The 15938-nt window shown below is 39.8% G+C and overlaps 1 protein-coding gene across 3 annotated transcripts in view; it reads left to right on the forward strand.

The window, feature by feature from the left end:
- KIF4A (kinesin family member 4A) overlaps positions 1 to 15938 on the forward strand; it is a 125598-nt gene that overhangs the window by 60969 nt on the left and 48691 nt on the right. For all 3 annotated transcript variants that reach the window (XM_068533729.1, XM_068533730.1, XM_068533727.1), the window contains 3 exons: positions 9038 to 9170; positions 10874 to 10932; positions 11047 to 11152. In XM_068533729.1, the coding sequence (XP_068389830.1) occupies positions 9038 to 9170; positions 10874 to 10932; positions 11047 to 11152 (298 nt within the window). The remainder of the gene's footprint in view (positions 1 to 9037; positions 9171 to 10873; positions 10933 to 11046; positions 11153 to 15938) is intronic.

Here is a 15938-nt window from a genome sequence, read left to right on the forward strand (position 1 = left end):
TGCCCATTTTTTGATTGGGTTGTTAGTTTTTTTAATATTGAGCTTCATGAGCTGTTTATATATTTTGGAGATTAATCCTTAGTCCATTGATTCATTCACAAATATTTTCTCCCATTCTGAGGGTTGTCTTTTTGTCTCGTTTATAGTTTCCTTTGCTGTGCAAAAGCTTTTAAGTTTCATTAGGCCCCGTTTGCTTGTTTTTGTTTTTATTTTCATTACTGTAGGAAGTGGGTCAAAAAAGATCTTGCTGTGATTTATGTCAAAGAGTGTTGTTCTTCCTATGTTTTCATCTAAGGGTTTTAGTGTCAGGTCTTAAATTTAGGTCTTTAATCCACTTTGAGTTTATTTTTGTGTATGGTGTTAGGGAGTGTTCTAATTTCATTCTTTTACATGTAGCTGTCCACTTTTCCCAGCACCACTTACTGAAGAGACTGTCTTTTCTCCATTGTGTATCCTTGCCTCCTTTGTCATAGATTAGTTGACCATAGGTGCATGGGTTTATCACTGGGCTTTCTATCCTGTTCCATTGATCTGTATTTCTGTTTTTATGCCAGTACCATATTGTCTTGATTACTGTAGCTTTGTAGTATAGTCTGAAGTCAGGGAGTCTGATTCCTCCAGCTCCAGTTTTTTTCCCTCAAGAATTCTTTGGCTATTCGGGGTCTTTTGTGTTTCCGTACAAATTGTGAAATTTTTTGTTCTAGTTCTGTGAGAAATGCCAGTGGTAGTTTGATAGGGATTGCCTTGAATCTGTAGATTGCTTTGGGTAGTATAGTCATTTTCACAATATTGATTCTTCCAATCCAAGAACATGGTATATCTCTCCATCTGTTTGTGTCATCTTTAATTTCTTTCATCAGTGTCTTATAGTTTTCTGAGTACAGGTCTTTTACCGCCTTAGGTAGGTTTATTCCTAGGTATTTTATTCTTTTTGTTGCAATGGTGAATGGGGTTGTTTCCTTAATTTCTCTTTCTGGTCTTTCGTTGTTAGTGTATAGGAATGCAAGGGATTTCTGTGCATTAATTTTATATCCTGCAACTTTACCAAATTCATTGATTAGCTCTAGTAGTTTTCTGGTGGCATCTTTAGGGTACTCTATGTATAGTATCATGTCATCTGCAAACACTGACAGTTTTACTTCTTCTTTTCCAATTTGTATTCCTTTTTTTTCTTTTTCTTCTCTGATTGCCATGGCTAGGACTTCCAATACTATGTTGAATAATAGTGGTGAGAGTGGACATCCTTGTCTTGTTCCTGATCTTAGAGGAAATGCTTTCAGTTTTTCTGCATTGAGAATGATGTTTGCTGTGGGTTTGTCGTATATGGCCTTTATTATGTTGAGGTAAGTTCCCTCTAGGCCCACTCTCTGAGAGTTTTAATGATAAATGGGTGTTGAATTTTGTCAAAAGCTTTTTCTGCATCTATTGAGATGATCAAATGGTTTTTATTCTTCAATTTGTTAATATGGTGTATCACATTGATTGATTTGGTATATTGAAGAATCCTTGCATCCCTGGGATAAATCCCACTTGATCATGATATATGATCCTTTTATTGTGTTGTTGGATTCTGTTTGCTAGTATTTTGTTGAGGATTTTTACATCTATCTTCATCAGTGATATTGGTCTGTACTTTTCTCTTTTTGTAGTATCTTTGTCTGATTTTGGTATCAGGCTGTTGGTGGCCTCATAGAATGAGTTTGGGCATCTTCCTTCCTCTGCAGATTTTTCAAAGAGTTTGAGAAGGGTAGCTGTTAGCACTTCTCTAAATGTTTGATAGAATTCACCTGTGAAGCCATCTGGTCCTAGACTTTTGTTTGTTGGAAGATTTTTAATCACCGTTTCAATTTCATTACTTGTGATTGGTCTGTTCATATTTTCTATTTCTTCCTGGTTCAGTCTCAGAAGGTTATATATACCTTTCTAAGAATTTGTCCATTTCTTCCAGGTTGTCCATTTTATTGGCATAAAGTTGCTTGTAGTAGTCTCTTATGATGCTTTGTATTTCTGTGGTGTCCATTGTAACTTCTCCTTTTTCATTTCTAATTTTATTGATTTGAGTCCGCTCCCTCTTTTTCTTGATGAGTCTGGCTAAAGGTTTATCAATTTTGTTTATCTTCTCAAATAATCAGCTTTTAGTTTTATTGATCTTTGCTATTGTTTTCTTTGTTTCTATTTCATTTATTTCTGATCTGATCTTTATGATTTATTTCCTTCTACTAACTTTGGGTTTTGTTTTCTATTTCTCTAGTTCCTTTAGGTGTAACGTTAGATTGATTATTTGAGATTTTTCTTGTTTCTTGAAGTAGGATTGTACTGCTATAAACTTCCCTCTTAGAACTCCTTTTGCTGCATCCCATAGGTTTTGGATTGTCGTGTTTTCATTGTCATTTGTCTCTAGGTGTTTTTTGATTTCCTCTTTGATTTCTTCAGTGATCTCTTGGTTATGTAGTAACGTATTGTTTAGCCTCCATGTGTTTGTGTTTTTTACATTTTTTTCTCGGTAATTTATTTCTTATCCCATAGCATTGTGGTCAGAAAAGATGCTTGATATGATTTCAGTTTTCTTAAATTTACCGAGGCTTGATTTGTGACCCAAGATGTGCTTTAACCTGGAAAATGTTCCATGTGCAATTGAGAAGAAAGTGTAGTCTGCTGTTTTCAGATGGAATGTCCTATAAATATCAATTAAATCTATCTGGTTTATTATGTCATTTAAAGCTTGTGTTTCCTTATTAATTTTCATTTTGGTTGATCTGTCCATTGGTGAAAGTGGGGTGTTAAAAGTCCCCTACTGTGATGGTGTTACTGTCGATTTCCCCTTTTATGGCTGTTAGCATTTGCCTTATTTATTGAGGTGCTCCTATGTTGCATGCATAAATATTTACACTTGTTATATCTTCTTCTTGGATTGATCCCTTGATCATTATGTAGCGTCCTTCTTTGTCTCTTATAATAGTCTTATTTTAAAGTCTATTTTGTCTGATATGAGGATTGCTACTCCAGCTTTCTTTTGATTTCCATTTACATGGAATATCTTTTTCCATCCCCTCACTTTCAGTCTGTATGTGTCCCTAGGTCTGAAGGGGGTCTCTTGTAGACAGCATATATACGGGTCTTGTTTTTTATGCATTCAGCCATTCTATGTCTTTTGGTTGGAGCATTTAATCCATTTACATTTAAGGTAATTATCGATATGTATTTTCCTATTTCCATATTCTTAATTGTTTTGTGTTTGTTACTGTAGGTCTTTTCCTTCTCTTGTGATTCCTGCCTAGAGATGTTCCTTTAGGATTTGTTGTAAAGCTGGTTTGGTGGTGCTGAATTCTCTTAGCTTTTGCTTGTCTGTAAAGGTTTTAATTTATCTGTCGAATCTGGATGAGACCCTTGCTGGGTAGAGTAATCTTGGTTGTAGGTTTTTCCCTTTCATCACTTTAAATATGTCCTGCCGCTCCCTTCTGGCTTGCAGAGTTTCTGCTGAAAGATCAGCTGTTAACCTTATGGGGATTCCCTTGTATGTTATTTGTTTCTTTTCCCTTGCTGCTTTTAATATTTTTTCTTTGTATTTAATATTTGATAGTTTGATTAATATGTGCCTTGGCATGTTTCTCGTTGGATTTTTCCTGTGTGGGACTCTCTATGCTTCCAGGACTTGATTGCCTATTTCCTTTCCCATATTAGGGAAGTTTTCAACTATAATCTCTTCAAATATTTTCTCAATCCCTTTCTTTTTCTCTTCTTCTTCTGGGACCCCTATAGTTTGAATGTTCGTATGTTTAATGTTGTCCCAGCGGTTTCTAAGACTGTCCTCAATTCTTTTCGTTCTTTTTTCTTTATTCTGCTCTGTGGTAGTTAATTTCCACTATTTTATCTTCCAGGTCACTTATCTGTTCTTCTACCTCAGTTATTCTGCTATTGATTCCTTCTAGAGATTTTTTTTAATAAAAATTTATTTATTTATTTTTGGCTGCCTTGGGTCTTCATTGCTGCACGTGGGCTTTCTCTAGTTGTGGCGAGCAGGGGCTACTCTTTGTTGCGGTGCGCAGGCTTCTCATTGTGGTGGCTCCTCTTGTTGTGGAACATAGGCTTTAGGCACGCGGGCTTCAGTAGTTGTGGCACGTGGGCTCAGTAGTTGTGGCTTGTGGGCTCTAGAGCGCATGCTCAGTAGTTGTTGCGCACGGGCTTAGTTGCTCCGCGGCATGTGGGATCTTCCCAGACCAGGGCTCGAACCTGTGTCCCCTGCCTTGCCAGGCGGATTCTTAACCACTGCGCCATCAGGGAAGTCCCTAGAGAATTTTTAATTTCATTTGTTGTGTTGTTCATTGTTTGTTTGCTCTTTAGTTCTTCTGCGTCCTTGTTAAACGTTTCTTGTATTTTCTCCATTCTGTTTCCATGATTTTGGGTCATCTTTACTATCATTACTCTGAGTTCTTTTTCAGGTAGACTGTCTTTTTCCTCTTCATTTGTTTGGTCTGGTGGGTTTTTACCTTGCTCCTTCATCTGCTGCGTGTTTCTCTGTCTTCTCATTTTGCTTAACTTACTGTGTTTGGGGTCTCCTTTTTGCAGGCTGCCGGTTCGTAGTTCCCGTTGTTTTTGGTGTCTGCCCCCAGTGGTTAAGGTTGGTTCAGTGAGTTGTGTAGGCTTCCTGGTGGAAGGGACTGGTGCCTGTGTTCTGGTGGATGAGGCTGGATCTTGTCTTTCTGGTGGGCAGGACTGCATCTTGTGGTGTGTTTTGGAGTGTCTGTGAACTTAGTATGATTTTAGGCAACCTCTCTGCTAATGGGTGGGGTTGTGTTCCTGTCTTGCTAGTTGTTTGGAACGGAGTGTCCAGCACTGTAGCTTGCTGGTTGTTGAGTGGAGCTGGGTCTTAGCATTGAGACGGAGATCTCTGGGAGAGCTCGTGCCAATTGATGTTACGAGGTCTCTGGTGGTCCAGTGTCCTGAACTCAGCTGTCCCACCTCAGAGGCTCAGGCCTGACACCTGGCCGGAGCACCCAGACCCTGTCAGCCACACGGCTGGAGTGCCTTTAGAATTGGGGAAGCTGGCCTGCAGTGGCTCTCCTTCTGCACTGCACATTAGAATCACCTGCTGCTTCCTTGTTTTGCCCCAAAGGCAGTGTTCCACAGGGAAAAACAATGGCTAAAATAGTCACAGCTCTGAGATGACTTTTTTTTTTCCCCTTTGTGCTTAGTTGGGATTCACTTGCTCACAGGGGCCACGTGCAGAGGCCTCTCACCTGGCTTTTCTGACTGGAGTTCCTAGTGTGGATTGGCTGCCGCCAACACCTCAGCTCAGGCGGGCCAAAAAATTACTTTTTTTTAAATAAATTTATTTATTTATTTTTGGCTGTGTTGGGTCTTTGTTGCTGTGCGAGGGCTTTCTCTAGTTGCAGCGAGCGGGAGCCATTCTTCATCGTGGTGCGTGGGCCTCTCGCTATCGCGGCCTCTCTTGCTGCGGAGCACAGGCTCCGGATGCGCAGGCTCAGTAGTTGTGGCTCACGAGCCCCGTTGCTCCGCGGCATGTGGGATCTTCCCAGACCAGGGCTCGAACCCGTGTCCCCTGCATTGGCAGGCAGATTCTCAACCACTGTGCCACCAGGGAAGCCCTAAAAAATTACTTTTTATGTAGTAAAAAGTTTATCCATCATTTTTTTATTGCCTCTAGTTTTTTTAGCCTCTAGATTTATTGAGATATAATTTACATACCATTAAATTAACTAATTTTAAGTGTACAATTCGATGGTTTTTAGTAAACTTACAGAGTTTTACAACTATCACCACAATCCAATTTTGGAACATTTCCGTCACCCCAGAAAGATCCCTTGTGCCCATTTGCACTCACTCCTGTTCCCACTCCCAGCCCCAGGCAATCACTAATCTGCTGTCTTTTTCTACAAGATTTGCCTATTGTGGACATTTCATATATGTGGAATCTTGCCGTATGTGGACTTTTTGTCTGGCTTCTTTCATCTACAATGTTTCTGAGATTATCAGTACTTCATTCCTTTTCATTGCTAAATAGTATTCCATTGTCTGGATATACCACATTTTGTCTATCCATTTACCAGTTGATGGACTTTTGGGTTGTTTCAACTTTGGGACTATTATGAATTATGCTTCCATGAATACTCACTTGCAAGTTTTTGTATGGACATATGTTTTTTATTGGGTAGATACCTAGAAGTGGAATTTCTGGGTCGTATGTTTAACTTTTAAAGAAACCGCCAAACTGTTTTCCAAAGTCGCTTCACTGTTTACATTCTCCTCATGTTTCTGGATTTTGCTTCATAGTTAGGAAGCTTTCTCTATGCCAAGATTAAAGAGGCAATCACCCATGTTTTCTTCTAGTACTTATGTTGGTTTTATTTTTTACATTTCATTTTTCCATTTGGAGTTTATACTTGTGTTTGCTGTGGACCTATTTTCTTTTAATATCCTTGTTTTCAATAACTCAATCATTTTTTCTGATTATAAAAGTGATACCTTGCTTCTTGTAGAACATTTAGAAAAGTATAAAGAATAAATCTTAAAATTTGCCATAGTTTTATCACCCAGAAATGACTGCCCTTCTCTTTGTAACTCTCCCTCTTTGGGTCATTTAATCTTGGTTTCCTGATAATATTTTTAAAATGTTGGATAAAGGAACTGAGGAAAGCTTGGATCTCTTAAAGGGTCTCCTAAAGACCTGTTCTAGTATACCCAGTTTAGAAGCAATTGACCCATCTTTCCTTTCAATTTAGCACAGACCTGTTTCATGTAAGACGAGACTAATGAAAACCATTCCAGACTTCCAACTACCTAGAATATCCTATAGGATATAGTTTTAGCTACAAAAGTAACAGATTCTAAGAAACAGTTGATGAATGAAATAATGTAACTCAGTTGTTCAACGTTTTACAGAGAAATAAAGATGCTACTTTTCTCAAAAATGTATATTTATATCTTTAGAGACATTTCTTAAGGCTTTTTACAAAATGTACAGTTTATATACATGATTTTTTTTTTGCTTTTTTCCTTAGGTTATATTCTTTCCTTTGTGAATGTGTGTCATTGAAGCTTTTGTATAGATTTTCTGCACGTGTTTGTCAATTTTCACATGCTCAACTGACAAATCCTACTAGCATTGGCAATTAAATAGCATCTGAAAGAGGAAACATTGGTTTACATTGTATTTTCCCCCGTTTAGAGAAACCTTGGAAATTTTTAGAGGAAAAAACTATTGAGTTAAAAGTACCATTACTTTGGAGCTTGTCAACTTGCATGAATGATGCATGGAAGTTTTCAGTTTAATAACAATAAAGAAATCAGAGCAATCTAAACTAACACTAAATTTACCCATAGTTTATTTTTATAATCCACATTTTAATTGAACATTCCTTCATAAGAGTTCTAGTAAATTCTCAAGAGTGTAATGAGAACCTATGGTGTGGCCTTGCTCTTAACTTTTTGATAAGGAACATGCTAAGATCTTCTATAAGACTTCATGGAAATCTTAAACTGGGTGAGAGGGCATCTATTCCTGAAATCCTTTTCTATCCTTTCTTGAGATTGAGAACAGCTGTTCCCTGTCCTTTTTTTTCTCTTTATTATATCCTTGACAACTATTCATTTTCCCCTTCCGTTTCCTTCAGATCAAATCTTCATGTTTCTTCTGATCTTTTTTTGCCAGTCCTATTTTCTAGTCTTTTGAGCAATTAATCCCAGTGGATTACAAAAAAAGCAAATCCAAACTGCTTCTTATTGATCTGTTTCAGTAGTCTGGAACTGATAGCAAGTAATCTGCATAAATGCCAAACGTTCTTTGAAGCTATTTCTGTCCCTCCCACTCCTATTTGAAATGAATACTATTGTTGCCACCACCCACTCTAAGCCATTAAAAATTGATAGACAAATGAACAGGAGGCTGTGGGTCATCAGTTTGAAGCGAGGCAAGCATTTAGAAGGGAGCACTTGTATATGGAGAGTTGTGAAATGTGTTCTTAGTGGCCACAGGTCATCATTTCAACTTTTTCACTCCTTAAATGCTATTTCCCTAAACTTTACAGCAAATAGGTAATTGACTTATGTTGATTAGCTTAAATTTTGACCCTTAGCAGTGTCACTTCTACCTCCCCCATACCTCTTCCTTCTCTAGTTCCCTAATCTTTAATGAGGGATTGAGAATGAGAAGAGGGAGAGAACATGTATCTTAGCTATTAGTTAGCCTTTACTTCTTACCTAGATGGCATAAATAGAAAGATCTTAAACCAAGATCCTAAACCTAGAGGTTAGTCATTCTTGTTGCAACCATTTCTTGCTCTGAATTATTACCTTCTTCCAAACCATTAATTTAAAGTAGTTCAGGCATACATTTTTATTTATCCAATATACTACCTGGCTGGAAGTATATATTGGAATGAATGCTTTTTCTAGACTTTTGGGGGTAATTTTAAACCAATCCCACCCAAAGGCCCATGGGATATATATATATATATATATTTTTTTTTTTGGGGGGGGATATATATTTTTATCCACCTTTGATATAACTGTTATCAATCGGGTACTTTTTTTTTTTTGGCTGCATTGGGTCTTCACTGCTGTGCATGGGCTTTTCTCTAGTTGCGGCAAGCGAGGGCTACTGTTCATTGCAGTGCATGGGCTTCTTATTGCGGTGGCTTCTCTTGTTGCAGAGCATGGGCTCTAGGCACGCAGGCTTTAGTAGTTGCAGCACACAGGCTCAGTAGTTGCGGCACACAGGCCCTAAAGCACGCGGGCTTCAGTAGTTGCAGTGCATGGGCTCAGTAGTTGTGGCACGTGGGCTCTAGGGCACACAGGCTTCAGTAGTTGTGGCGTGCGGGCTCAGTAGTTGTGGCTTGCAGGCTCTAGAGTGCAGGCTCAGTAGTTGTGGCGCATTGGCTTAGTTGCTCCGCGGCATGTGGGATCTTCCCGGACCAGGGATCGAACCCGCGTCCCCTGCATTGGCAGGCATATTCTTAACCACTGTGCTACCAGGGAAGTCCACAAGTATTTTTCTAATATGTTACTTTCTTTGTCTTAGTGTGGAACCATCAGAGAATCTACAATCCCTAATGGAGAAGAATCAGTCACTGGTAGAGGAGAATGAAAAATTAAGTCGTGGTCTAAGTGAGGCTGCTGGTCAGACAGCCCAGATGTTGGAGAGGATCATTTTGGTGAGGCTTCAAGACTAAACTACTACCAGTCTGGACATTTACTAGCTTTAGTTTCTGAAATACTTAACATGCTTCTCATTATGAGAGACAAGTTACAGGGAAAGAAATGAATTAATATTACCATATCCTCCCTGGAGCCCCCTCCAGGGAAAATCCAAGAACGTTTAATCAAACATACAGAAAAATTAAAAGAATTATACCGTGAACACCTATATATCTACCACAAAGAATCTACATGAAACCCATTTTAAAATGGATTTGTTCTAAAATATCAGAGAGGAAAGAACCACGTCCCTCTGTCACCTTAAGTTCTGCCTAATCATCCATAATACCAAGTAACTCTCCTCACTAAGATTTTAGTTCCTTTCTATCTCCCTTCCCCTAATGTCACAGTTCATATCCCATCCTAATAGCTGTCATGGAGAGAGAAAACATCTGGAAAATTAATTTTAACTCCTTTTACATATGGTTAATTTTCAAATAGTGGATCACTATGTAACTGACTACGCCAGTTCTGTGTCGTACTACGTGTGTGATAGTACCCTCCTGGATCAGTGTGTGCTGGCTCTGTCACTAACATTGTTCTACTAGTCTAAATACAACTCAATCTTTGATAGCACAGCGATTGCCAGAAGTGAAAATGAGTTTCCACCAAAATGTAATTGAACATCTGTAATTTATACACCTTCACGCATCAGTGTACTCCAGTCAAGGAAGGGTAAGCTGCTTAAAGATTTCTTTAAAGGGGGCCAAATCCTAGGTCCATTGTAATGTCCATTACTAGCAGAAGGGTGAAAATGGGATCTAGGGGATTTTTTATATACAGTTTTCTATCTCCAGTGCTACATTTTATGTCTTTGAAGTAACTCTAGAAGCTGTGCTTCACATGTGAGTGTGGCTCACATAACAGACAGTACTTGTTATTCTAGCCATGTACCCATCTGACCTTTATAAGGTTGTTACAATGGCTGCCCAATAGGTTTATTGTTTGATGTCTTGTGAGAACTTCATAACGAGCACAACAGTTTTGTCCTGTATAAACCGTCCTTCCCAAATCTGTTGCAGCATCTAGCATGTTACAGATACTGTGACTGAAATAAAATGGAAAATATCAGTAACCCTTCCCAAAATGTAGCTGCCTCTCTGCCATTTCTTCTTCTCTGCCATCATTCTTATGCCTCATCTTTTTCTTGCTTTCTTTTGCTAAAACTAGTCTACCATATCAGGTAGTGTAACTTGAAAAATCCCTCAGCTCATATTCAATGTGAGGCCCTTTTATGTTTTAAATGTCCTTATGGTGGGGCTAGGGAACAGTGTAGTGTAGGAGGCAGTTTTAAAGCAAGTGGGTTTTTTGCAAACAGCAGGGAGTAGCATGCCAGGAAGTATTGCTTTTTCCCCCAGTTGCAAAGTTCTCTATGGAATTAAGGCTTCACGCTCCACCCTATAGTCTGAGCTTCATGGCAAGCATAAGACCCAGCTGCTTGGATGCTATTTTTAGTAGCTCATGTTGACTGAAGGGCTAATTTCCATGACTGTTAAAAAACACATTTCTCGCTAAATAACCAAAGCCCACTAAATCCTCTATTACAGCAAAGGAGTTAGCCTCTCTACCTAGGTTTTAATCCATAGGAGCAGAAGAGAGGGCCTACTTAGGTGAGGCTGTCAGGCAGTGCCACTGATGATCTCCTGGGTCTTTGTTGCAGACAGAACAAGCGAATGAAAAAATGAACGCCAAGCTAGAAGAGCTCAGGAAGCATGCAGCGTAAGTTTCCTACCAGATGTTTGTTAGTGACCTATACCACCTTAGTACATAATCACGGACCCACTGGCCTTTGCAGTATGATTAACCCTTGGGTTCCTTTGCTTGAATTTTCAGCTGCAAAGTGGATCTTCAAAAGCTAGTGGAGACTTTGGAAGACCAAGAATTAAAAGAAAATGTAGAGGTGATTCGTAACCTGCAGCAAGTGATTACCCAGCTATCGGTAAGCCAAGTAGGGACAGTGTAAATAGGCATATTGCTTTCGTTTGTTTCTCTTGATGCATATAAACATGTCTAACTCTGCACCTTTTGCTGAAACAACTAGATTGTGAGCTGTTTGAGGACAAAGATCATGGATCATTGGATATGATCTGAATATTAAATTAGTTAAATCAAAAACACTCATAGATTACACGTGCAATGGCACGTTAAGATTTCAGTATTCTAATCAAACACTGGAAGCAGCAACACAGTGGTGCAAAATTGCCTGGGTAACAAGAGCAGCAGTCACTGATTTGCTGTCGTTTCAGTGTAGGCTACCTTAATGAGAGGCCTTATACCATACCCCAATTTTAAGTAAGCTGGGTTCTGATAGATAGCATAGAGCCTCCAGGGAATACCATAGCTCTCTTTTATAACCAGTAGTAAATTAGTTTGAATGATCATTCCGCTATAAGTTCCCATTTTTATTTATAGAACTAGTATAGTAGTTGTGGGTGGGTTTTGTTGGGAGGGTGGTTGTTTGTTGTTTTTCCCAGAAGAAACATTCTTACAGTCCTACCATCCTAAAAGCCTCTTTTTATTTTTGGTGTTCCTTCTCTATCCTAGTACTTAAGCATAGATATTTTTTTGAAAAATTGAAATCATATTATGTTACGGGGTCATGGTTGGTAAAGGGGTTATGGTTTGTTTTGTTCCATCTATACCCTCTTGTTTATTATTCTGAAGCAGTAATGTGTATGTAAGTGCCTGGTAGTAATTCCTAGGTCTGAAACAGAGGTTTTAATTTTACCAGAACAGTGATTCTCTACCCCGGGTCTTGCCCAGTGTTTTCTAGAGTTGTCAAAAGGGTATCACAAAATCATCCGCACCTCTATTTTACTCTTAAAGAGTCAGTGAAAAAAAAAAATACAATATTGTAGGGGGAATGGTTAGGATGGCCAGTTCAAGAAATTAAATGAGTAAACTTCCAAAAGAGTAGAAAGCAGTGTTTTAGAATAAGTAGTACTGTACAAAATTATTACAGGTAGTCCAAGATGACAGTTCATTTTCCTAACAAACAGGCCATAGTAATTGAGAATCTGAGCTCCAAAGCCAGACAAACCCTGGTCTGAAGCCCATTCTGCTACTCACAAGCTGTGTAACCTTGCTAAGTACTATATTGATGTTGAAAGAAAATAATCCAAGTGACTCAAATCGAGGTTAAAGGCATTATTCAGCTGATGTACTCAGGGATCACCTGAACTCCAAATAACTCCCCGATTTGAAATAGGATTGGAGTTTCATGCGGTGAGAAGGGAGGGGTGTGATTCCCTGTGGTTTGTCTCAGTTGGCAGTTCTTGTTGTTAATTGCTGTGACTCTTTTGGTTGGAGGATGCTCCAGTTTTCATGCTTCTTGCTCAAGAACACTGGTGCAATCCCATCCTGATAAATGTCCAATTAGTTTCAAGAGTTGTTCTTGCAAGCCTTGTTGTTTGTCAGTTTGTCAAGGTTCACAGGTGGAAGAGGTGTCAAAAAACCCTCTCTCATGTCTGTTTTAATCCTCTTACATTAACCATATGAGCAAAGTGTGGTGGGAGCCCAAAGGAAGGGGTGATTAACTGCCTAGAAAATTCAGGAAGAAAAAACTGGGTCCTAAAAAATGAATAGGAGTTTGCCACACAGACAGAGGGGAAAGGACGATCTATATAGAGGAAAAGGTATATGCAAAAGCAAAGAGGTATGAATGTTTAGAACATGGTAAGAACTTCATTGTGGCTGAAGTATAGGATGTGTGCTAGAGAATGGCTATCACAAGGTTAAATTTCACCATCTGTAATCGAGGTGAAGCATCTTATATATGAAAACTTTGTGTGAACTGCCTCAGAATTCAGATAATCTAGACTGCAGAACCCTACTGGAGCCAAAGTTTATAAGGTCAGAAAAGAGTAATCCAGGGCACCATTGTTCGTGGCCACCACACCGATCTTAAAGGATCCCACACCACCTCTTTGAGTCACATGGGAAAGATGAAGAAGGAAACTAATGGAACCAAGTTAACAATATAAGAGAAGGCATATCTTCAGTGAGGATCTGGCAGTATGACTGGTGCCTGGCGTGACTGTGGAGGAAGTTGCTAGTGGTGGCTGGCTCAGAGGAACTCTAGAGAATTGCTGTGTCTGTCACTAAAATTCACTTGGCATGCGCAGCAGGAGGGTGCTAAAGATTGCCACAAGCTGATAAAGTCCCTGGCTTCCATCCACCGTCATGGTCAGGTAGCGTAAACCCTTTTACCCTGGGCTCCTGCTGGACTCTTGAATCAGAGTTCTCTGTGTCTATTGTTTGGAGACCCTCCCAGCTACATATTTTTTTTGGAAATACACAACAATGTATCCTGTGGCTTTTATTGAGACTCACTATGGTGAAAGCAGAATGTTTTAAATGTAAGTGCTTGTGCCCTTCATTCTGGATTAAAACTATTTTTATTATAAGTGATGGTTGAACACCCTCTTTTCAGTTATGAAGGCAACCATTGTTCCTGGACCTTTCTCCTAGGGCTTTAAGTGCTAAACTGTACTATTTCTTCCTTTAAAATATAATTCAAGCAAACCTTGTTGCAGTTACCTGTGAGGAAATTCATGCAGTCCTTTCAGTTCCCACAAAATCAATTTTTTTTTGTTTTTACCCCTTCCTCCAAGACCAGTTCCATAAAAAGCTTTTTGCATGCCCAGTAATGCTATTGCCTACAGCCTACAAGCACAAACTTCATTTTGGAGGGTATTACTGATTAATGTAGCTCAACGTACCTGTCCCCGTAGTAGTCCTGTTCCCCTGACCATCACCTTCAGCAAATCATGTCTTTTTATTACAAGAGGTTCTCAGTAGCCTTAGAATGAGGGAGAAAGAGGCTGTTAGATTGAAATAAATCCTACTGTTATATATTTACATTTAGGATTATAAAGGCATAATCCTGCCATGTTCATGTAGAACGTGTCACCAAAGCTTAAACCTTAGCATTGTGAAATTTCACTGGGCCAAAAGGTAAACCCACAGTAACAACATGTCTTCTTCATGGCGTGTTGAATCGGATCTACTTGGATCCTGGCCCTCTGGAAGGTCCTAGAAAAAGTCTCCAAAAGCCAGTGTCATAGGCCCTACTAATCTAGGATAGGCCTATAACTAGTCCTTTTACTGAGACTTACTGGGAGGGAGAAAAGGGTAACCATTAATCTATAATATATTGAAGTGCTCTGTTTTTTTTTTTTTTTAAAGATTTATTGATTGATTGATATGTTGGGTCTTCGTTTCCGTGCTAGGGCCCTCTCTAGTTGCAGCAAGCGGGGGCCACTCTTCATCACAGCGCGCGGGCCTCTCACTATCGCAGCCTCTCTTGCCGCGGAGCACAGGCTCCAGACGCGCAGGCTCAGTAGTTGTGGCTCACGGGCCTAGCTGCTCCGCGGCATGTGGGATCTTCCCAGACCAGGGCTCGAACCTGTGTCCCCTGCATTAGCAGGCAGACTCTCAACCACTGCGCCACCAGGGAAGCCCAAAGTGCTCTGTTTTTTAAGAAGGATTTAGTATGTCCTGCCCTTGGAGAATCACCAGTAGTGTAAATCATGATGAGAAAGGATGTAGGAATACTGGGGCTTCCTTTGAATTCTCTTTGAGTCTCACTGGTTAGGAATTTCTGGACAGAATAAGGGAAATGCTTTACAAACAGCATTTACTAAGGGCCTTTTCTTTTTTTTTTTTTTTTTTGGCCACACTGTGTGGCATGCGGGATCTTAGTTCCCCGACCAGAGATCGAACCCGTGCCCCCTGCACTGGGAGCATGGAGTCTTAACCACTGGACCACCAGGGAAGTCCCATTAAGGGCCTCTTTCACTTCTTGCCTTAAAGGTACTAAGATTCAAGTTTCAACAACTATGTAATGTTTCACTGGGCTGGTGCCGAGACTCCCTGTGCTAACCCTAAATTCTTTCCTTGCAATTGAGCCAATAGCTCTTTCATCTATGACCTTAATCATGCGACATCCTGGAAATAATCCTTTCTTCCCAGGGCTCTGCAGAATCACTCAAACAGAAGTGGTAATCTTTATGTTGCGATGCCAAATAAAGCCTAAATTCCAGTGGGGAGAACAGAGCTTGCTCATATGAGAGCCTATAAATAAATTAGTCCTAATAAGTGGTTTTAGGTTTCCCTTTTAGGTGGTTGTTGTTCTAATGCCCAAAAAAGGAATGTGCCCTTCTCTGGGAGGGAATCAGTGCTTACCCTTTCCCTTCAACTAACCACTACCTGGAGTAGCTGCATATGATTGGTTCCTATGTATATGAGGGACAGAGTCTGAAGTGTGTCTGACTTCATGAGCACATTTTTCTGGGGCATTCACCTGTGGCGTTTATTTCCTTGTAGAGTGGGCTCTTGCTACCTTGACTGGATATAAGATAAAAATCAAAAATAATCCTTCATCCTATTCACTTTTCTGCTGCATTGCCTTTATTTGCTATGTCTGGTCTTAGGATGGTATGTCCATGAGAACTGGCTAGACCTGTAGAGGTAGACTTAGTGGTAAAAAACAGAAAAAGAAAGGGTAGAGTCTATAAAGTGGATTGAACTTTGGCCTGCTGGAATGGCTGTTTCACTCTAGCCCAGTGAACTCTGGCAGAGCAGGAGAGGTGCAATAAATATGTCAGTGGCCACATGACCCTATTTTTACGAAGACTGCACAATCAACCTTTATAAAGAAGACAGACCCTTGAGAGATGGGAAGTGGAAACGTGGTTGTTGGGGTGTATGTGACTACAGAATTG

Source organism: Eschrichtius robustus, chromosome X (assembly GCF_028021215.1).
Source record: "Eschrichtius robustus isolate mEscRob2 chromosome X, mEscRob2.pri, whole genome shotgun sequence".
Classification (NCBI taxonomy): Eukaryota; Metazoa; Chordata; class Mammalia; order Artiodactyla; family Eschrichtiidae; genus Eschrichtius; species Eschrichtius robustus.